This window comes from Osmerus eperlanus, chromosome 23 (assembly GCF_963692335.1).
Source record: "Osmerus eperlanus chromosome 23, fOsmEpe2.1, whole genome shotgun sequence".
In the NCBI taxonomy this organism is placed as follows: domain Eukaryota; kingdom Metazoa; phylum Chordata; class Actinopteri; order Osmeriformes; family Osmeridae; genus Osmerus; species Osmerus eperlanus.
In genome coordinates this window covers 1,097,759-1,118,479 of record NC_085040.1, presented here as the reverse complement: position 1 = coordinate 1,118,479, position 20,721 = coordinate 1,097,759, and the positions used below count along the sequence as shown (strand labels likewise).

The following is a 20,721-nucleotide window of genomic DNA, read 5'->3' as shown; positions in this document are numbered from 1 at the left end:
GATTAAACTGTTTTCTTACATCCTATTTAAGTTTGCTTGCGTTGTTTTAGTTTTGGTCTTGGGGACGAGCTATAGTAGCCTAGTACTAGTACCTGTATGTTAAATTTCACCGGTAAGTCTAATTTCCGCAATATCCTACAGCGAACTGATAATTGTATGGTTCTTGTTAAATATTTTAATTGGGGAAGTCGGTCGAAAAGCAAGAGAACAACGAGTAGGCTAGAGAGAGAAAGGGCTTCATTTCTAGGATAGAATAATCGATAATCTCTTAGATTTTCTGATATTTTGATCCTGTGTTCTCTCTCTCGCTCTCGCCCTCTCTCTCTCTCTCTCTCTCTCTCTCTCTCTCTCTCTCTCTCTCTCTCTCTCTCTCTCTCTCTCTCTTTCCACACACACACACACACACACACACACACACACACACACACACACACACACACACACACACACACACACACAAATATATACACACACACTATCTCTCTCACACACTCTCCCTCCGTATTTGTAAACGATGGACTTGACCTGTGGTCCACCAACTGTGGTGGTTTCTGATCACAGTCTGCAAAGCTGGCAGTTGATTGGTTCTGGTGGATTTGGCCAAATCTACAAGGCCAGACACAAACAATTAGGGATGGATGTGGCTATCAACTTTTGCACCATGGCAACGGGTAAGTTTGGGTATACAAGGGGTGAGTTCAAGTGTTCTTTGTGGCCATTGAACTTTGTAGTGTACACTAGCATAAGACATGCTTGGAAATGTTTGTCATCTTACAGTAAAACTGATGCTGCCTAAACAAATGTATACACACTTACTGTAGCCCTCTCTTCTCCTCTCCTCCCCTCCCCCTCCTCCTCTCCTCCCCTCCCCCTCCTCCTCTCCTCTCCCCCTCCTCCTCCTCCCCTCCCCTCCCCCTCCTCCTCTCCTCCCCTCCCCCTCCTCCTCTCATCTCCCCCTCTCCTCTCCTCCCCTCCCCCTCCTCCTCTCTTCCTCCTCTCCTCTCCTCCCCTCCCCCTCCTCCTCTCCTCCTCCTCTCCTCCCCTCCCCCTCCTCCTCTCCTCCCCCTCCCCCTCCTCCTCTCCTCCTCCTCTCCTCCCCTCCCCCCTCCCCCTCCTCCTCTCCTCCTCCTCTCCTCCCCTCCCCCTCCCCCTCCTCCTCTCCTCCTCCTCTCCTCTCCTCCCCTCCCCCTCCTCCTCTCCTCCAGCTCTCCGACCCTCCTGTTAAGAGAGGCAGACCTCATGCAGCAGGGGAACAGTCCTCACGTGCTGAGGGTTATGGGGGTGTTTCAGGGCTGTCCTCCCTCCAGCTCCTCCACCCAGCTGGGTGTGGTCATGGAGTTCATGGAGAGGGGATCCCTGGCGGACCTCCAGGATAAGCTCTCTCGCCCCCCACCTTGGCCCCTGGTCTTCCGTATAGCCCACCAGATCGCCCTCGGCATGAACTTCCTCCACCACCTCCACAAACCTCTGCTGCACTTGGACCTGAAGCCCAGCAACGTGCTGCTGGATGACAGCCTCAAAGTCAAGGCAAGTCCCAGGCTTCCGGATCAGGCTAGGCCTCTTCTCTGCTTCTGTGTGATAGTTATATTGGCAGTTTCCCTTTGCTTTACACAGTCCTTTGCATTTTTGTTGAAACACTGCAAGGTCTTTTGAGCTGCATGCACTGGGTAGTATAGGGAAGACAAGGCAGTGCTCCATAGTCTGGTCTGCTTCTCCACATTCGTAGGTGGTTGGGCCAGTCTAGGTCTAGCTAGTCTAGCTAGGCCTCTGCAAGAGGCTGATTCTGTTGTAAAATCAGTGCCTGATTATTGAGATATTATTACAGTATTATTGCTATATTAACAGACACAAGTCTGTTTTTTGCGTCTTTCATCTATCTGTCTTTCCATCCCTCCATATCCCTCTTTTTCTGGACAGCTAGCAGATTTTGGCTTGGCGAAGGTGTACCACAGTGTTTCCAAGGAGACCAAAAATAACGATTGGGAGGAGGGGGGTACAATTAATTATATGCCCCCTGAGGCTTTCAAATTGTCCTATAAACCCACCAAAGCATCCGACATATACAGGTACATCACTGATCTAACTTTCTCCATAACAATCTTCAACATGCAAAACTTTTTTATTCTTTTATTTTATTTTAGAACCAAATGTGATTGTGTTAACCCCTATCTCTCTCTCTCCCTCTCTCTCCCTCTCTCTTTCTCTCTCTCTCTCTCTCCCTCTCTCCCTCTCTCTCTCTCTCTCTCTCTCTCTCTCTCTTCTCTCTCTCTCTCTCTCTCTCTCTCTCTGTCTGTCTGTCTCTCTGTCTCTAGCTATGGTGTCCTTCTGTGGTCCATTATCACTGGTGAACAGCCATATCCTAGTAGTGACTAGTCACACACACTCACACACACACACACACACACACACACACACACACACACACACACATACACACACACACACACACACACACACACACACACTCACACACCCTCTTTCTCAACTGTTGACTTCTCTTCCTTTCCTCTTTCTGTTTCTCTTCCCCTTTTCCCCCCCCTCTCTCCCACCAACCCTTGCTCTTCCTTCTCTCTCTCCCCCTCATCATGTTCCTTCTCTAACCTTTACCCTCCATCCTGTTCTCCCCTGTCCTCCTTCTCCTCTCCCCTCCTCTTCCTCTTCTCTCCTCCTCTTTAGACGCCATGCGCAGTGTGGTGAGGTTTCGCATCCCACAGGGGGACAGGCCCTGCCTAAAGACGATCGACCCAAAACAGGCACCAGGGCTGGGGAATCTGGTGGACCTCATGAAGACGTGCTGGGTCACCGACCCTCTGAAAAGACCCCCAGTTCCTGGGTAAGACCAAGGCCTCTAGGGGGTGGTTATCACATCGTCTGGCTGGGTCGACGTTTGTCTTCTCGCTGCCCAATAGAACTGAATAGAACAGAGTTGAACTGAAGTGGGTACTGAAGGATTAAATTATTTGTGTCTATTCCAATATGTTATGATGGTATTCAATGACACAAGTCTGTGTTCTAGAAAGAGTGGTCTGGAGTCGCAGAGGTCCGATAATATCAGCTTTAATGCAGCGGTTGGAAATCAACAAGTACAGAGCTCTGGGGTTGTCTACGTTTCCCTACCCGCAACAGAGTTTGGGCTGGTTCACGAAGTCCAACTGGCTATTTTCCCCTCCCCAGCATATATTTATACAGTGCAATTAAAACAGAAAGATGAAAAGAGGGTTGAGCTTGTTCTCTCGTGCATCAGGGAGTTGTTCTTGCCTACGCGTCCCACCTGCTCGGGTGCCGTCTCCACCCGGTTTCAAGGTTGTTTCTGAAAATGAAGAGATAGAGACACAAAGAACAGCCTGCTTCCCACACCCAGTGTGAGACACCATGTTTAAGCCTGGGCACACTTCTCAGTTTCATAGCACATAACTTTAATAAGCACAATACATAACTTTAAGACATGCATCCTTCATAAAGTCGTACGAACATTGTTCCTGTTGTCATATTCACTCGTGCACAGTGCCCGTGATGCATTCGGTGATTAAGATGCCACAAATATTAATAACTGGGATTATAGATAGTGCCGTGTCCGTGATGCATCTGGTGATTACAGTTCTAGAATTGTACTGTAATGTATTATACATTCTTTAGTAGGAATCCAGAATTTGTCTTAATGACACGTGACATGTGTGATATGCAGCATGTCACCTTGTTTTGTAACTACTGTTCCTTCCTTTGTCCTGTGTTGTGTTCAGATTGTCTGGTTGTGACGGAGGGTCTATTTGAACAGCACAAGCAGGGGATCAGCAGGGCCGTCCTTCAAGTGCAGAACGAGCTGGTAATGAACTGGCCAATAAATCATCTGCTTCCTGTATTCCATCTCAGCCTAATACATTAACAATGAATCGCTCCCTTTGTTCTGCAAATCTTCCTTTTGCTGTGTTGCTGTCTCTCTCTCTCTCTCTCTCTCTCTCTCTCTCTCTCTCTCTCTCTCTCTCTCTCTCTCTCTCTCTCTCTCTCTCTCTCTCTCTCTCTCTCTCTCAGGCCTCGCCTAATAAGATAGAACAAATTGTCGCTGATCTCCAACTTTCTGACCCCCCAAAGCCACCAGGTGTGTAATACCCATGCATACTCCACGCTGTTTTGACGGATAAGGACAATAGATCCAGAATCACATACAATCTTTCCAGTCAGGAGATATTACACTGTCTTTCCCATTTTCCGGATCTTCAACAGGAAGCCCCAAACCTTCACACCACGTGAAGACTGGACCCCCCCCGAAACAGGTAAGTGCAAGGCTACAGAGGAACATGATGAGCTGTATTCATTTAATCAACGAATATGGCCTGATAGCACTTTTCAAGCCAAAGGGGCATTCATCAAGGGAAGTGTCTAATCTGGGATCTCAGTAATCAGTAATGTCCTCTCTGTAGTCAGACAGAGATACATCGTCCATGGTTTTCATTCAACACACCGAGGACAATTTTTTTTTTGTCGTTGCAGGAAACAGCCGGTGGTTTGACCTCAAAAGAGCGAAACAACAGACAGCTCTACCACGGTGAGGCAGGAAGTGATGTCAAACGTCTTGCCTAGATGCCACCGAAGTCAAAGGGGAAACGGGAAGGGACTTCTCGTTGCTAGACAACACTCACCACACCATTTCCCCCCTTTCCAGACTGGCAGCAGCGTCAACCAATCAAATCCTCGCCTGCAGCTCCCGCCCCCTTTGCAGCCAATCGTGAACCATCCCCGCAGCCATGTGTGTCCAATCCTGTGCAGGTGACACCCTACACAGGCAGAAAGCAAGCCCACCCCTTCCTCAAGACAGACCAAAGCACACCTCAGTACCACGTGAGTTAGTCTCTCCACTAGTTCTCATGTTATGAATGAATACATTTACATTTAGTCATTTATCAGACACTCTTATCCAGAGCGACTTACAGTAAGTACAGGGACATTCCCCCCAGGCAAGTAGGGTGAAGTGCCTTGTCCAAGGACACAATGTCATTTGGCACGGCTGGCTAACCGCTCAGCCACCAGACTCCCCTGTATAAGATGTAATGATAAGGATTGTCTCTTCTTCTCTGTTCTCCACAGAGATGGAATTCAACTCCTGAAGAGGTGCCCAGGACAGGTGGTGCGTCTGGTAAAAAAAAAAAAAAAAAATTCTTCTTTGGCTAGTTCTGTAATGTTTATTTTTATTTTTAAGGATGTAACATTTCTAATTGGGCCTGTGCGTCCCTGCTAATCTTTGACTTCTCTTTCTCGTTTTCCCTTCTAATCCCTGGGAATCACCAGGGATTATCACCATGAGCAATGTGAATGGGGTACAGATCGGCAACAACAACGTCATGAACATATCCCACCGAGCTGCCCCTGGCGTTCAGCGTCAGAGACAAAGGCACCGAAACCCCACAGCGCCCTCTAGTGTTCACCTCCCGCCAGAGCAGCCTGCACACTCCAAGGACCGGCCTTGAAGACCCTTCCTGCTTCACCTTCTTTTGTGATTCTTTGATTCTTCGATTTTCTCATTTCCCCCCCCCCTCCCCCCTCTCACCCCCCCTCTCCCCCCCCCCCCCCCCCCCCACGTGCGGTGTCATCGTCAGCTCGGCAACCGGAGCGTGCTGACAAATCGGTTGTGACAGTGTGCAGAGCGGTCGCCACGGGGACCTGGCACGGCACACCCCGGGCACTCGCCAACGCTCCATCTGCTACCGGACGCTCCCTGTCGCAGAACGAACACTTTACCCAGAATCCTCCTCACGCTCTCTCGGGACTCTCAGAAGAGAACGGCAGGTGGAATGGAAGACACACCACAGTGTTTTGTTTTTGTAATTTTGTTTTGTTTGTTTTATTTTGTTGTTGAGCATTCGTTTTAAGCGTTACATGCATAAAAGCTAAACTGTCAGTCTACGAAACATGGAATATGCAAGCAGTGATTTGAATAAACATTGTCTGTCTCTACGCCTCTCTCTTTCTCTGTTCCACCTCTCCACCTCTCATCCCTCCAATCCCCCCGTCGTCAGCAGGAGGGTCAGGACCAGGAGTCGCTGTCCACCCCCTGTCGGCCGCTCCTTCATCCCTCCCACATCTCCCTTCTGCTCAATCCCTCTTCCACACGTCTCTCTCTCTCCCTCTATTCCCCCTCTCTCCCTCACCCCCACTCTCTCCCCACCCCTGCCTCCATTCCCCCACTCCCTCCCTCCTTTCCCCCTCTCTCCCCCACCCTCCATCCCTCCACTACCCTCCACTACCCCCCACCCACCCACCATCCCCCTTCTCCCTCCATTCCCCCTCCCACCCTCCCTCCCTCCCTACAAGGGGAACACCAGGAAGCCGGAGAAGGTGGAGTACTTCCACCCCCCCATCAGATTTCCTCTCTCCAGCTTGAGAGAGGCCTTGTCTCCTCTCTCCATGGTGATCAGCCCGGCATTGGTAGCAGCCTCCCGGGTCACGTCCTGGTCACCTGCGAACGCCGAGATGACCGGCCAACCGTTAAGTACCAGGCTCACCTGAGGGACGGAGGAGAGAGAGAGAGAGAGAGAAAGAGAGGGAGAGAGAGAGAGAGAGAAAGAGAGAGTGAGAGAGAAATATGCGGAGAGAGAAAGAGAGGAGGAGATGAAGAGAGAGAGACTAAGTCAGAAGGAGTTGGAGAGCGTGTGAGCTGGAGAAGGTGGTGGGAGAGAGAGAGAGAGAGAGGGAGAGAAAGCAAGGGAGAGAGAGAGAGAGGGAGAGAGAGAGAGAGAGAGAGAGAGAGGGAGAGGGAGAGAGAGAGGGATGGGTGAGTGTAGGGGATATCGTGAGAGGTGACAGACACCCGGTCACCTGTATCGTCTGACGGTTATAGACCTTGACCACATGGAAGCAGAAACTGTAGACGCCTTTTCTGGGAGCCACAAAGACGCTCCGTGCCGGGTCAAAATGGCTGCCCACGTTCACCAGAATCTGAGAGAGAGAGCTCAGGGGTCAGGGGTCAGGGGTGTCATAGTGACCAGGAGAACAAGTGGATATGAGCTAGCTAACACACAGGCACAGACACACACACACAGACACACACAGGCACACACACACAGACACAGACAGACACACACACAGACACACACAGACACACACACACAGACACACAGTCACACACACACAGACACACACACACAGACACACAGACAGACACACACACAGACACACACAGACACACACACACAGACACACATTCACACACACACAGACACAGACACACACACACATAGACACACAGATACACACAGACACACACAGACACACACACACAGACACACACACACATATACACACAGTCACACAGACACAGACACACACACACATAAACACACAGACACACACAGACACACACACACCTGGTCGAAGTAGATGGTCATTGTGCGGTTGCTCATCTCTGAAGGTTCGTGGTTGGTGTTGCGGATCGCCGAGAACGCCACTCGTCCGGTGCCGGAGCGTACGGACATGCCCAGAGCGTTACCGGACGGCTCAGAGGAGGGGGTGGAGTCACACACCACCAGACACTTCCCCTCTAATACAATTGGCTCTGTGTCGTTCTGACCCTTGACCCCCAAGGGCCCCCATTGGAGAACCATGAAAAGTCCAAGAAAAAGGGCGGAGCCAGAAGCCATTTTAGGGAGGGTCCGGGAATAGTGAAGACCCCGAGGCATTCCTCTGATTGGATGAGTAGTGTTGCTGTCCCCCCTGACCTCCACCAAGACTACGTCTTTTAGGTTCGTCCTATTCGGCAAAAAGCACAAAATGGACGCACAGCCGTGACCTGGAGAGAATTCTACGATCCACAGGGGTTCCGCAGAAACTCGAAGGACATGTCGTTCCTCAGCCAATCTGCAGTTAGCTCTGAACCAGAGGCCTTCTCCGAGGGTCAGGTGATGCCAACACGATCATTCCATTGGCTGAGAGCCCGGTGTTTGAAGCTGTGGCGTTCAGATTTGTCCTGTACTGGCATGCAGTAGGGGAGAGAGAGAAAGAGAGAGAAAGAGAGAGAAAGAGAGAGAGAGTAAACTTAGCAATATTCACTTTGTGTGGCTGAAAAACAAAGGGGTGGACAGAGAGGAGAAGGATGAAGAAGTGATGAGCTAGTGGCCTTGGAAGGGAGTGAGAGAAGGATGGAGGGAGAGGAGTGGAGGATGGAGGGAGAGGAGGATGGAGGGAGAGGAGTGGAGGATGGAGGGAGAGGAGGATGGAGGGAGAGGAGTGGAGGATGGAGGGAGAGGAGTGGAGGATGGAGGGAGAGGAGGATGGAGGCCAGCTGGACACAGTATGGGTGGTGAGAACTGTATCAACCCTACCACTGAGCCACCATCTGTACATGAACACTCTCTCTTTCTGTACTCACATTCCTTCACACACACACTCGCACACGCACACAGAGACACAAAAAGTATGCACACACAATCACACAAACACCGTTGAGCAAAAACATATATTTATGCATAATGAAATCATGCACAAATCTCCATGCCAGTTATGGCATACATAAATATATTATTATACAGGTAAAGTCTACAGACTTATGGCATTAGTTTAAACTACCTGTTTAATAAATTATCTTTTGGGGGGAGAAAATACTTAGATTCACGCAACTATCAATAAAGTACATACAAGTGGGATTTAAGTTTTTCTTTATTAATTTGTTTAAAACAGAGACAGTTAGTAAAACAAATATTACAACAATTTGTTGAATCAGACATACACTAGACAAGTCATAGAGCATTGGCAACATCTTTGACAAAACATTCACCTTGGATCATCAGACTTTTAAAAACCGTGCAATCACAACTGTTAACATCTGGCCTCATTTAAAGAGCATGAAGATATGCTTACCTTTTGCAATGACTGTGTTTCCTTATTTATATTTAACAATGGATAAGTTGGTGTGTCCCTGAGGGCAGATTTCCCTTTTGATGCTTCACTCTCCCCTTCTCTCTCTCTCCCCTTCTCTCTCTCTCCCCTTCTCTCTCTCTCCCCTTTTCTCTCTCTCTCTCTCTCTCTCTCTCTCTCTCTCTCTCTCTCTCTCTCTCTCTCTCTCTCTCTCTCTCTCTCTCTCTCTCTCTCTCTCTCTGCCCCTCCTACGTTCTCTCTTTCCCTTTCGCTCAAAAATTTTTTCTCTCTCCTTTTCTCTCCTTTTAATACAGTACCTCCCCTTTCCTCTCCTCTCTCTCTCTCTCTCTCTCTCTCTCTCTCTGAAACTCTCCCCCCTGCTCTCTCCTCCTCATCCCCCCTCTGGATCCTGTTCTCTCGCCCTCTCCTCTCTCTCTCTCTCTTGAAGACCCCGTCTGTTCCAGCAGATGCGTGATCACATCACCAGCAAACGAGTGATTGACAGCTAGGTCACAGGACACACTGAAGGGGCAGGATGGTCTCGGTGGACACTTCCTGCACAAGCCCCGCCCCCTTCACATCACAGATGACCAACGGGGCGGCATTCCTCCCGTTGTGATGGAGACATGGGTTGAGGTATGGGTGGAGCTTCTCCCCCCTGAAGGAGCAGTCGGTGTAGGAGTAGATGTGAGCCCCGGCCTCCACGTCGAAGAAGGACACCAGCCCCTCCTCGTAGTCCACAAACACCCCCACTTTCTGGGGCCTGTCCTTCAGGCAAGGGGGGGTGGGGGATCCCGTACAAGCATATAGGTCCCCGCCTTTCCGCCGACACACTGCCCAGAAACCCTGATCAGGTCTAACCAGGACACTCCCCTTCCTGTTGATAGACTCCATGGCCACGCCCACATCCCAGTCTGTCTTGTTGCCCACCTGGGATGGAGGGAAATTCATTCATTTACTTCATTATACACTTCTAATTATACTTATTTCATTCATTTGATACTTGAAATCAAGCAACCAATCAACAAATCATTACTCAGCCAATTAACGAATCACTATGCATGACTTGAATCAATCCATTCCGACCCAGAACTCACCTGGATCACCCAGTAGCGCCTCCCGGTGGCGGACCCTTGCTTGCCCAGCACGCAGACGCAGGAGTCAAACCTCAGTGGGCTGTCCCAGACCTTCACCTGCCTCTTCTGCTGGCTCAGACTCACCTTCTTCCCGTCTGCTGACAGAACCAGCCAGGCTGCTGCTGTGGCTGGGTCCAGAGTCACGTCCACTGGGAGGGGAGGGGGGGGGTGGGGGAGAGGGGGGAGGTGGGGGGGAGGGGGGGGGGGGGGTGGGGGGGGAGGGAGGGAGGGAGGTGAAGGGATGAGAGGAGAGATGCAGTTGAATGGACGCAGAGATTAGACCGGTATCACGCAAGCGGGCGACAGGAAAACAGAACACGCCGCGTTTAAACGATAGTTTCCACACACTCCCAAAAAGTGCCATGAACGTGTGTTTAGTAAACGGTTTGAAAGCGAGAAGAGATGTAACAGCCCACGTGAACCAAGAATCGATGTCGCGGCGCTGTAGGAACACACCTGCATACTGCTGGGCCCTCCGTAGCTCTGAAAAAGGAGAATGCAGAAGCGTTAACAGTCAATCCCCCCTCTTTACCCCTTTCCCTTCACTGTGTCATCGATTACATTTACAGCGGAAACAGTACAAACCAATGTCGGACAACTCCCTCTCCAGTTTCTGGCAGGTGTTTGCCAGCTTGGACATGGCTTTCCGTACGGTACCCACACACAGGTCAGAGTGCACGCTGACCTCAGACCAATCCTGGGTGGGAGGAAGGGAGGCGAGAGAGGGGAAACTCTAAGACAGACGACCCCCAAAAAAGAAAGCACAGTGAGAAAAAAAGAATCGTGGAGAATCACAGTCGCTGCATCGTACGGTCAATCAATCTGACTTGAGAGTTGAGGAAGGGGCTGACCTCGAGGAGGAGCAGGGGGTCGTCGGTGTGTAAGAGCTGCTCCAACTCAGCGCTCCTCCACTGGAGCTCAGAGATCTCCCGTTTCAGATCTTGGATGAGGCCTTCGGCCCTCTTCTCGGTCGCTGCCTGTTTCACCTGGATCTCCTCCACCATGCCAGCCCGGCTTCGCTCGATGGAGCTGACCAGTTCACTCAGCAACTGAACCCTCACTTCTATCTCTCTCTCGGCACTTCTCTGCGAGTGACAACACGCGGAAAACAAATATTCAGACACGTTCATGGTTTTTCGGGAGCCGTTTGTCACGAACCAGAATTGTGATCCAACAACGATCGAGATTCTCGGGACGTGCGACTCACCGTGCTGACCTCCACCGAGTGTTGGATCTCCTCCACCTTCTCCTGTCTGGTCTGGATCATCTGCAGCACCTCCACCTCAATTCTCTCCACCTGTGTCTGTTCAGGAGCACAACGACAGAAAAAACAAACCCGTCCACTGTTAGAGCCCCTCCTTCCAATCTTCCAAGGACAACATTGAGCTCCGCCTCCACGTCACTTCAGGTGACGGCTGAGGGAACGCTAAAAAGAGTCAGGAGTCGGGAGTCAGATGACTGAGCGGTTAGGGAATCGGACTATTAATCAGTAGGTTGCCGGTTCGATTCCAGGCCGTGCAAATTGACGTTGTGTCCTTGGGCAAGGCACTTCACCCTACTTGCCTCGGGGAGAATGTCCCTGTACTTACTGTAAGTCGCTCTGGATAAGAGCGTCTGCTAAACGACTAAATGTAAATGTAAAAAAAACGAAAAAGGTTCCAAGCCTGCCCTACCCTCATGTTGTGGCTCACCCTCTCCAGAGGGACAGCGCTGTGGGCCCGGTGCTCCGTCTCCGTGCACCTCACACAGAGGGGGGTCCGGTCCACCCTGCAGAACAGCAGCAGGGGAAGCCCATGCTGGCGGCACAGCCCCCGCGGGGGGAAGGAGACCGGCTCGCCCAGCCTGTGTTCCCGCAGGGCCGGATCCCTCTGATGGGGCTCCAGGTGAGCCTGGCAGTAGGACGCCCGGCAGTCCACACACGACCTCACGGCCTGGGCGTTCCCCCCGGGGCACGCGTCACAGGCGACGGCGCCCGGGGGAACCCTCTCGGCCGCGGCGACGTCGGCGGCGGTGGCGTCGGCCTCGCGCTCGCCCAGCGAGCTCTTGAAGTGTTCGACGATGTCGGCGAAGCCCCGGTTGATGCGGAGCTCCGGGCGACGCTGGAAGCTCTCCTTGCACAGGGGACACTGGCTCCGGTTCTGCACGTCCCAGAAGCCGTTGATGCAGGCCAGGCAGAAGTTGTGTCCGCAGGGGATGGAGACAGGGTCAGTGAAGACGTCCAGGCAGATGCAGCAACGGAACTGATCCTCCGACAGGGCAGGGGGCGCCATGGGTGTGGTCGCTGGAAGCACGGCACACACAGTGTTGATTGGGTGTTACACTTGTGGCGACGCGGCAAAGCAATGACCCTTCTCGACAAATTGCACGGCAGTCACAGGAGTTGAGGAATACAGTATGATCGTTCCATAACTTAACCCTTGTGTTATCTTCGGGTCATTCTGACCCATCCGTCATTGTGACCCACCGTCGTATTGCGACAACTTTACCGCATACAAAAACAAAGTGAAGCATTTTCTTTTAACCGTCGGGCTGTCTCAGACCCCCCACATTGCGAAGGTTAAAAGAAAATGCTTTTAATTTGTTTTTGTAATGGGTAAAATTGGGTAAACAACGATGGTTCGTTGTGAACCTTTGGGTCATGTGACCCGAAGGAAGCACAAGGGTTAAATAACTATTTACTGAAATGACTATTTACAATATATTTACGAAGCAGTTATTGTACAAAATCAGCTACGGTGTACAGAATGTGCATGTGTTAGTCACGACTGAGAGGATCATGACAAATGATGTCGTTGGTGCACAAAACAAAGACAATTCCTCTCTGTCCTGACTTAACGTTTTGTTTCGTTTCTGATCAGACGAGGCACACTAGGTTTCGTTTCAGCTTTCTACCCCTCAGGAATGCTGCTAAGCTGGCAGGGATGGGGCAAGGGCAAAGTCTAGGCACTGCAGCTCCGCCAACATAAAATCATGTATTATGTAGAAACGTAATAGCCAGCTAAAGTTAAATAACTAGTAATGACATCTGACAGATTTGCTGTTGCACAGGGTCACAGTGTAAGGCAGAGCCAAGCATCACATTACAGTTTGCACAGCATCGGAAGCGTCTCCAGAACAGGCTCGCCTTTTGCCGGCTATGGAAGCTACCCATCAACGTGCACAGGTTATTTTACTGGTTTAAAAAGATGAGGAACTCACCTGTTGAACTGCTGTAAACGCGATCACAAACTAGGTCTTCTGCAGAGGTGTGTTGAGTAGATGCTTGTGACTCAGTAAAGGGTTTATAATTTTGGGGGTGGAGTTAGCAGGATGACAATGCACCTGTGTCAGGTACAATGAAACGTTTGTGACTAAACCAGTTGCTTCATCCTCAGCCAATCAGTTTTCTGGTTTGCCTGTCTGTCCACAGGACCAGTTCTAGACATTTAGAGGCCCTAGGCTAAATGTCTGTTGGCGGCCCTCCAAACCCCTCCTCCCCTCAGCCTTTCAGAGTCAATAAAAAACACAACATCACAGCAACTATGATTCCTAACCTTATTAACAACCACTTATGCTGCGTCCTGATTGGTGGACTAGGGTATAGCGATGAGAGGCACTGACCCGTTGTTGTATGAGAAAAGGTTCTGTCTGGTTTGACATTCCGGAATGTGTCACCAAGGTGACTGTTTTGTACTTTTTGTTCCGCGGATTGTTCTGCGGACTGGGAGATTCAGATGATTCATGTTTGTTCAGATTTTGAACATGAACAATGAACAGGAAGTCTGAACATAAATAGGGACTGTATTACATTTCAGGGTTTCAAACTAGTTTTTTTAGTTTGTTTTTTTAGTTTGCTTTTTTTACCCAACTGCAATTTGGGCTCTTTTGCATTCCATAGCCTCACAACAGATACACTCATAGCGGCGGGAACATATTTGATCAGGGGGGTGCTGGGGTTGGGGGGGGGGGGGGTTAGGGGGCGGGGTTTAATGTTGCGGGGCGGTGCCGGTGGATTTTCAAGTCAAATCATTTTAAATTCTCGTGCTGTCAGCAGGGGGCGCTGCAGCCCCCTCAGCACCCCTAGTTCCCGCGGCCATGAACACAATGTGATCTCTAGGGCTGTGTCTATTACCGCGGTCTTGTGCACTTCGAGCACTGACTTTCAGTGCTTAGGGCGCTTACACTGACAGAACCAGCAGAATTCAGTGCACTGAAAGTACCCGGATCCTACTGCATCTTTCACACCGAGCGCACAGTAGCATCCAACTTTTATGTTTAACCATCAAATAAGAAAAATTCAGTTAAAAATTTTGACATTTAAACAAGGTTTTATTTCCATTAAAACGGTGCTATAATTTAAATAACAGACATGTTTATGGGTTACAGGGTTAGGGTTAGGATTCTGATGCATGCTAATTCAGTGATGTCTCCTGATTATAATCATCACAATAATGACAGGGCCATTACAGCCATCGTCTTTAGTCACACCATCATCACAACAGTGTCACCCTCATCATCATATTCATCACCACCGTCATCACAACATCACTTCCGTAGACATCACCATCACAACCATCGGCATCACAACCACCCCCCACCGTCTTGATCGTCAGGAGCGTGGCGTCCAGGGAGCCTTCAAGACCTCAAGCCCCACAGAAACCTGCAGACACACCAGAGACAGACCAGATCAGGAGTCACGCAGATTAGAGACACACAGTGAGGCCTGGCCTAGGGCACAGCTCAGAGACACAGAGTGGCCTAGCGCACAGCTCAGAGACACACAGTGAGGCCTGGCCTAGCGCACAGCTCAGAGACACACAGTGGCCTAGGGCACAGCTCAGAGACACACAGTGGCCTAGGGCACAGCTCAGAGACACACAGTGGCCTAGGGCACAGCTCAGAGACACACAGTGGCCTAGGGCACAGCTCAGAGACACAGAGTGGCCTAGGGCACAGCTCAGAGACACAGAGTGGCCTAGTGCACAGCTCAGAGACACACAGTGAGGCCTGGCGCACAGCTCAGAGACACAGAGTGAGGCCTGGCCTAGCGCACAGCTCAGAGACACAGAGTGAGGCCTGGCCTAGCGCACAGCTCAGAGACACAGAGAGGTCTGGCCTAGCGCCCTTCCCTTCACGTCCTCCTTTAGCACAGACATGGTAGATCCGAAGGGGCTGGATGTGTGTAAGCGATTTGAGCAGGTTAAACTACAGAACCGTCAGAGAGCCGTCACCACAGCGTAGCATCCTTCAGGGAGGAACAAATGTGTAAGTACCTGGCTCCTCCTTCTTCACCTCCTCTTTTTCCAGGGATATCTTGGGTTGAACGCTCCAGCGCAGTTTATAATCAGACAGACCCTGGTTCGCAATTATCTGGTTTATCTAGAAGAAAGACACTCTTTACCACCATTTTACTATGTATCGGTGTATATTTCACGAGGGGATTTAGTGGTTATTTGCTATCCCTTTTCAAATTACAGTCACCATTTGAGAATGAGGAATGAATCTTTTGCATTTTAGGTCCATGGAGTCAACATTGGGGGGGACAAATGACATTTTTGATGATAATTTCGGACAGCTTGAGTGGTTGCCTGTCGTAGCGTAGCACATTTATATTTTTATATAAATATATTGGGGGGGGAAATTTTGACCAGATTTGAATATTGGGGGGGATTTTTCCCCCCCAATATGTATTATGATTATGGCCTTGATACAAAAAGCAAAAACTGCAGCCAACCGCAAGCAGCAGAAAAGGTCTCTCTCTCTATCTCTCTCTCTCTCTCTCTCTCTCTCTCTCTCTCTCTCTCTCTCTCTCTCTCTCTCTCTCTCTCTCTCTCTCTCTCTCTCTCTCTCTCTCTCTCTCTCTCTCTCTCTCTCTCTCTCTCTCTCTCTCTCTCTCTCTCTCTCTCTCTCTCACACACACACACACACACACACACATCTTCCTCTCACCTGTTGTAGCAGCCGGTCAGAAACCACATGGTCAGTCAGGTCACTATCTGTGAGAATCTTCATCTTCCCAAGAAACAGTTTTCCTCTAGAGGCTAAAACAAACAAACAAACAATAAAACAACAACTGGAAAGTCAAATCGAGGAGTTTACATAATGCATTCCTCCTCCTCAGAGAGTCACGCATCGCATCACAATTTTCTTTAACGGACCTTGATGACGTGAGCTACAGTGTTCCGCTCACAGCGAATCGGTACGAAAGGAGGGACGACGCCACAGCCTCCCAACAAGAGATGGAGAACCTGAACTCACCTCCGTAACACAGAAAGGGAAGGCTGGTGGAACAGGGCCACGGCTCCCATTTCCCAGAATGCACCACGGACGTGGCAGCGCAGGTGTTTGGTTCCACAGGGGCTTGAGGCTCCGCCCATTGTCTGAAGGAGGAGGGGCTCTGGTTAGACCACGCCCAGGAGTCTCTGAACAGGCCCGTCCACACGTAGTGATCCTGTGCTGCTTCCTGGGATTGATGGGTTGATTGGTTGACAATGTCACTAATTGGTTAATTGGTTGACAGAGTAATTAATGCCATGAAACAAAATGCCGTGAAACAAAAACAGAGCAAGTCAAATACAAGGGAGCCGTTTCCGAGTTACCAAGTTCTTACAGGAAGTGACAGAATGAGCCCAGCAGAGAACCAGGGACCTACCACAACGGCACTTTTCTGAGCGTCGTTTGTGACGCTGGCTAGGTCTGTGTGGTTATCCCTGCAGTAACGCTGGGCTTCCCACCACGACATCACTTCTGGGACCAGAGCATAGCTCTGGCTGGCTTCTGCAGATCCGGTGAACACACATGGAAAAGAATCAGTGATTACAATTAGGGTCTGGGTTTGATTGAGCTTGCCTGCAGTAGTAGCTAACACAATTTCAAACTGAATCATGCCCATGAAGGACCTCCAGGCAGACTCAATCAATCTGTAAAGAATTAGAATGTGCTTCTAGAGTATTCTAGAACAGAACTGTTGATTTGGAACAGGTTGGCTTACCATTGTAGCAAACAGAGGGGAATCTGGCATCGCAATAGTAGCTGTGTGCCTCTCCGTCACTGTGCATCACAACACAGTGTTCAAAGCCAGGGAATCCCCCTGTGCTCCACAGAATGGTATCACCCTCCCGGTAGAGGGACCACTTCCACTTCGGAACCCCTCCCATCTCCAGGCCGATCCAAGCCCTGCCGTCGTGGGAAAGGCCCAGGGCGGAGAGAAGACTTGCGGTGTCTGCCATGCTCTCCACTGTGGCCAGGTCGGTGTGCCTGTCTCTGCAGTATCTCTGGGCTTCGGCCCAGGTCTTGGGCTCAGTGACAAAGTGGTACTCGTGCGGAAGGCACAAGCAGAGAGCACACAGTCCTGTGGACGAACGGGGACGTTTGTTTGGCGTCAGAGGCTGTTACTGGAGACATTTGATGTCAAAGCTATTTCTCCGCTATGCAGACAGACATACAAGCTGATGGATGGATGGATGGTTAGATAGTTAGTTACCTGAGATGAGAAGAGACTGAACCCCTTTCTGCTCCATGGTAGGTATGTGTAGATCCTCCTTGAGCCTCCTGGTTCACAGACATGATGGAGAAAAACGATTACAAAATGATTTACAATCGCGCCATTGAGGCTAAATGACAATACCTTATACCAAACACATGTTTGTGTTTGTCGGTGTGAGATTATTCATCGCCTTACACAGTCTTCTCAGAAATTCTCCATCTCTTCTTGTCTCTCCTCTCTCCTCTTCTGCTCCTCTGCGCTGCTGTGAAGGGGGGAAGAGTCAACACGCTCTCTTGCATGCAAAACATCATCACACAACAAGTCAAGGTTGGACACACGGGTAATGGGGTTTGTAAAAATAAAACTTGTGTTCCAGGGAGTATATATATGGGATTTCTCTCTGTAAAATTCATATTTACAGAGAGGAATATTCGTATTTGAAATATATGTTTATATATAAATACTGATGTGAACACACTTAAACGAAGGTGTAATGTGAGTCTGTGCTGAGTGGTGAGGTTTGTGGGGGGGGGGGGAAAGTATAGATACGTTGAAAGGAATTGATTTGTACTGTAGAAAGCTTTTTTTTCCTAATTTTTATTTTCATTGCTTATTGGTCAATCTCATTTTAATCACGTTTAAGTTCAACTTCAAGTATTTTATTGTCAGATGCACAGAACAACACAGGGTCAGACTGGGCACTGAAATTCTTAGGACAAGACAACGCAAAGTAACCTGGCATAACATGACATATAAGTACTCAGAACATAGGTTACAGCAATGATCACTCCTCTCTCTCTCTCTCTCTCTCTCTCTCTTTCTCTCTTTCTTTCCATTCATCCCTCTCCCCCTATTCATGCAAACTGTAAGTAAAGTCTCTTTGCTTGACTGGCCAATCAAGGTTAACTTTTGTATGCTAGTCAAGAGCTCGCTACAAGGTAGCATGTCCATCATGGTGGTGGGTTAGCATTTCATAGAACTGAATCATTGTAAAATTATTCTTTAATGCTAAAATGTATTTACGATACAGCATTTTGTTAGTATGTTTTTCTCAAGGGTTCCTAAGAAACAAATGTACATTTAAAAAACGAATGACACACCAAATACTTTTACAATAAAATAATTGATTAATTGACTTGGATGATATTACGCTACACAAAATAAATTACTATTGTAGGCTACATCGCACAATGAACCATCCAGATTTCTTTGCAGTCAACCAAATATTTTTTACCTCATTCCAATTAAGTTCATTTCAATACCACATCTTTATTACCGCAACCCATTTGAATTGTCATACAATCTGATCAATCAAGTTCACCTATAAATAGGACTGCGACGTCTCTCGAGACAAACTGATGTCCTTAGAGGCTAACACTCTTAAGTCCCGACCCTTTAACCCTGACCCTTAACACACATCCTCCCTCGGAGCCCAGAGGCTGCAGACAGACAGAAGGTCCGGATGGATTTTGAATAACAAATCAAAGAAGCACCTCCTGACTCGGGGTGTGTACTCTCCTGTGAGAACATCGGAGGACGTTGGTCGCCAAACAAACCATTCGTGACCTCCTGCGCTGTCTGTAGCCTAACAGCCATGTACACTCTAAAAAATGCTGGGTTGGAAACAACCCAAGCGGCTGGTTAAATATAGGACAGAACACACGTTGGGTTAAACTAACCCAGCACGATGGGTTGACCATTTAACCCAGCATGTTGGGTTAATAATTCAACCCAAATATGGGTCATATTGACTAGAAGGCTGGGTTAATTTGACCACATAAATGGGTTAAATGCTGGGTTGAAAACCCAGTTTGGGTTGAAAACAACCCAGCGGCTGGTTAAATATAGGACATATTCTCAATATATGAATATTTTCGAAAATATTCGAAACTCGATAGCCTACTACGGCATAATCGTGAATTCATTTAGCATACGCTTTTATCCTAAGTGTATGTGAACCTGCGATATATTGATACTGAGTCGTGCTCTAACCACTGAGCTATACTCTACACGGCATAAATGCAAAATACAACAATTAACAAAAAACATGTAGATCGACATATTACTGAGAATATGGACCACAGAGTACAGTATACAGTATACATCATTACAGCCAACTGTTCCAACTGTTAAAGGCGCCCATGCATCCTCAGTTACCCTGCTGACCTCCAGAACCAACATTCAAACTAGTGGTTGTATATATTATGTGCTTGTAACCAGCACAGGATGAGGAAGTTGTCCTGATTATTGGGGACAGTTGAAGAACCACACACTCTAAGGTGCGAGAGAAAATACAAGCTAGATCTTGCTTAACTTTTTCCTAACCTGCTTGTTAATGCATTCTTCCTCGTCATTTTCAACTGGTTGGTTGAGAATGTGTGGGAGGAGGATTGGTCGAACAGGGATATGGCTGTGGTTGCAAGACAAATTACCTGATTCTGCCATCTAGGGGTGGGCTGTGAGATGAGCATCTGTGATCTCATGATCTCATTGGTTGTTTATATTTACATTTACATTTATGCATTTAGCAGACGCTTTTATCCAAAGCGACTTCCACGAGAGAGCTTTACAAAAGTGCATAGGTCACTGATCATAACAACGAGATAGCCCCAAACATTGCGAGCAGCTAAAACATGAAGCATAAATTGTGAAAAAACAAATAAGTGCCAAAGGGAAGAACCATAAGAGCGTATGTTCCTTCACCTGGCACATGCTGTGATTGGCTCTGACAGATTATTACCATTTTATTACCATTATCCAAAGACCACACGCCTAACATGAGCCTGATTAAGTTTTACGATCTTAAGTTTGATTATGTGGTTGGAAACTTGAAAAGTTTCCTGAAAACAGTTACTGGGGGGTTCTCTTTTTTGTTCCCATGGGAACCCTGTAGTCACACGCATGTCACATGACATGCGATAGAATCGTTTGTGATCCTTTCGAGGGTGCGTCCCTTCCAACCAGGATGTAACCTTGGCTTCCGTGTGTAAATCAACAAACAGTCACCTGACCCAAAGAATGCTGATACACAAGATTACCCCAGTTGCAATTGTACACACACCCACGCACACACGCACACACACACTCGCGACTCATAAAAGTTTTGCATGATAACTGCGCACCAGGTTTTGAAGACTGCCCCATTGAGACCGGTGCACAGGTGTGCATGCAGACAGACTCCCATGCAGCTCAGAGACCCACGACACAGATAAGGAGGGGGGGGGGGCGGGGCTAACTGTATAAAAACCATAACAACTAACAGTAATGATTAACCAT

The 20,721-nt window shown here is 48.9% G+C and overlaps 4 protein-coding genes across 6 annotated transcripts; 1 reads left to right on the top strand and 3 right to left on the bottom strand.

Moving 5' to 3' along the window:
• The first annotated feature begins 432 nt into the window (after positions 1 to 432).
• On the top strand, positions 433 to 5,949 carry ripk3 (receptor-interacting serine-threonine kinase 3). Its single transcript, XM_062449944.1, is given in 13 exon segments — positions 433 to 647; positions 650 to 671; positions 1,206 to 1,531; positions 1,922 to 2,066; positions 2,313 to 2,362; positions 2,677 to 2,833; positions 3,628 to 3,823; positions 4,030 to 4,096; positions 4,222 to 4,271; positions 4,489 to 4,543; positions 4,661 to 4,836; positions 5,083 to 5,131; positions 5,284 to 5,949. Coding segments are annotated over 13 exon segments (1,605 nt in total). The 5' UTR covers positions 433 to 514; the 3' UTR covers positions 5,463 to 5,949.
• A 331-nt stretch (positions 5,950 to 6,280) lies between these two features.
• Positions 6,281 to 7,631, bottom strand: si:dkeyp-74b6.2 (cerebellin-1). The gene is made up of 3 exons (XM_062449159.1): positions 7,359 to 7,631; positions 6,811 to 6,930; positions 6,281 to 6,497 (listed from the first exon to the last, which is right to left on the bottom strand). The coding sequence occupies exons 1-3, from the start codon at positions 7,629 to 7,631 to the stop codon at positions 6,300 to 6,302; spliced, it is 591 nt and encodes a 196-aa protein (XP_062305143.1). The 3' UTR covers positions 6,281 to 6,299.
• Positions 7,632 to 8,991: 1,360 nt separating this feature from the next.
• On the bottom strand, positions 8,992 to 13,288 carry LOC134009574 (E3 ubiquitin-protein ligase TRIM39-like). Of its 2 annotated transcripts, none has more exons than XM_062449115.1 (8): positions 13,179 to 13,288; positions 11,654 to 12,261; positions 11,188 to 11,283; positions 10,832 to 11,065; positions 10,566 to 10,677; positions 10,437 to 10,463; positions 9,942 to 10,129; positions 8,992 to 9,774 (listed from the first exon to the last, which is right to left on the bottom strand). In XM_062449115.1, exons 2-8 carry the CDS (start codon positions 12,248 to 12,250, stop codon positions 9,355 to 9,357), a joined length of 1,674 nt encoding a protein of 557 aa, XP_062305099.1. In that variant the 5' UTR covers positions 12,251 to 12,261; positions 13,179 to 13,288; the 3' UTR covers positions 8,992 to 9,354. The 2 variants fall into 2 exon arrangements, with proteins under 2 accessions (XP_062305099.1, XP_062305098.1); XM_062449114.1 differs by having other exon boundaries at positions 10,566 to 10,713; positions 13,179 to 13,264.
• Positions 13,289 to 14,275: 987 nt separating this feature from the next.
• LOC134009595 (C-type mannose receptor 2-like) lies at positions 14,276 to 17,504 on the bottom strand. Of its 2 annotated transcripts, XM_062449145.1 has the most exons (7): positions 17,443 to 17,504; positions 16,951 to 17,310; positions 16,612 to 16,736; positions 16,218 to 16,422; positions 15,909 to 16,000; positions 15,233 to 15,338; positions 14,276 to 14,619 (listed from the first exon to the last, which is right to left on the bottom strand). In XM_062449145.1, the coding sequence occupies exons 1-7, from the start codon at positions 17,477 to 17,479 to the stop codon at positions 14,603 to 14,605; spliced, it is 942 nt and encodes a 313-aa protein (XP_062305129.1). In that variant the 5' UTR covers positions 17,480 to 17,504; the 3' UTR covers positions 14,276 to 14,602. The 2 variants fall into 2 exon arrangements, 1 of the variants encoding a protein (XP_062305129.1); XR_009928253.1 differs by lacking the exon at positions 14,276 to 14,619 and having other exon boundaries at positions 15,313 to 15,338; positions 16,118 to 16,422.
• Between the last annotated feature and the right edge of the window lie 3,217 nt (positions 17,505 to 20,721).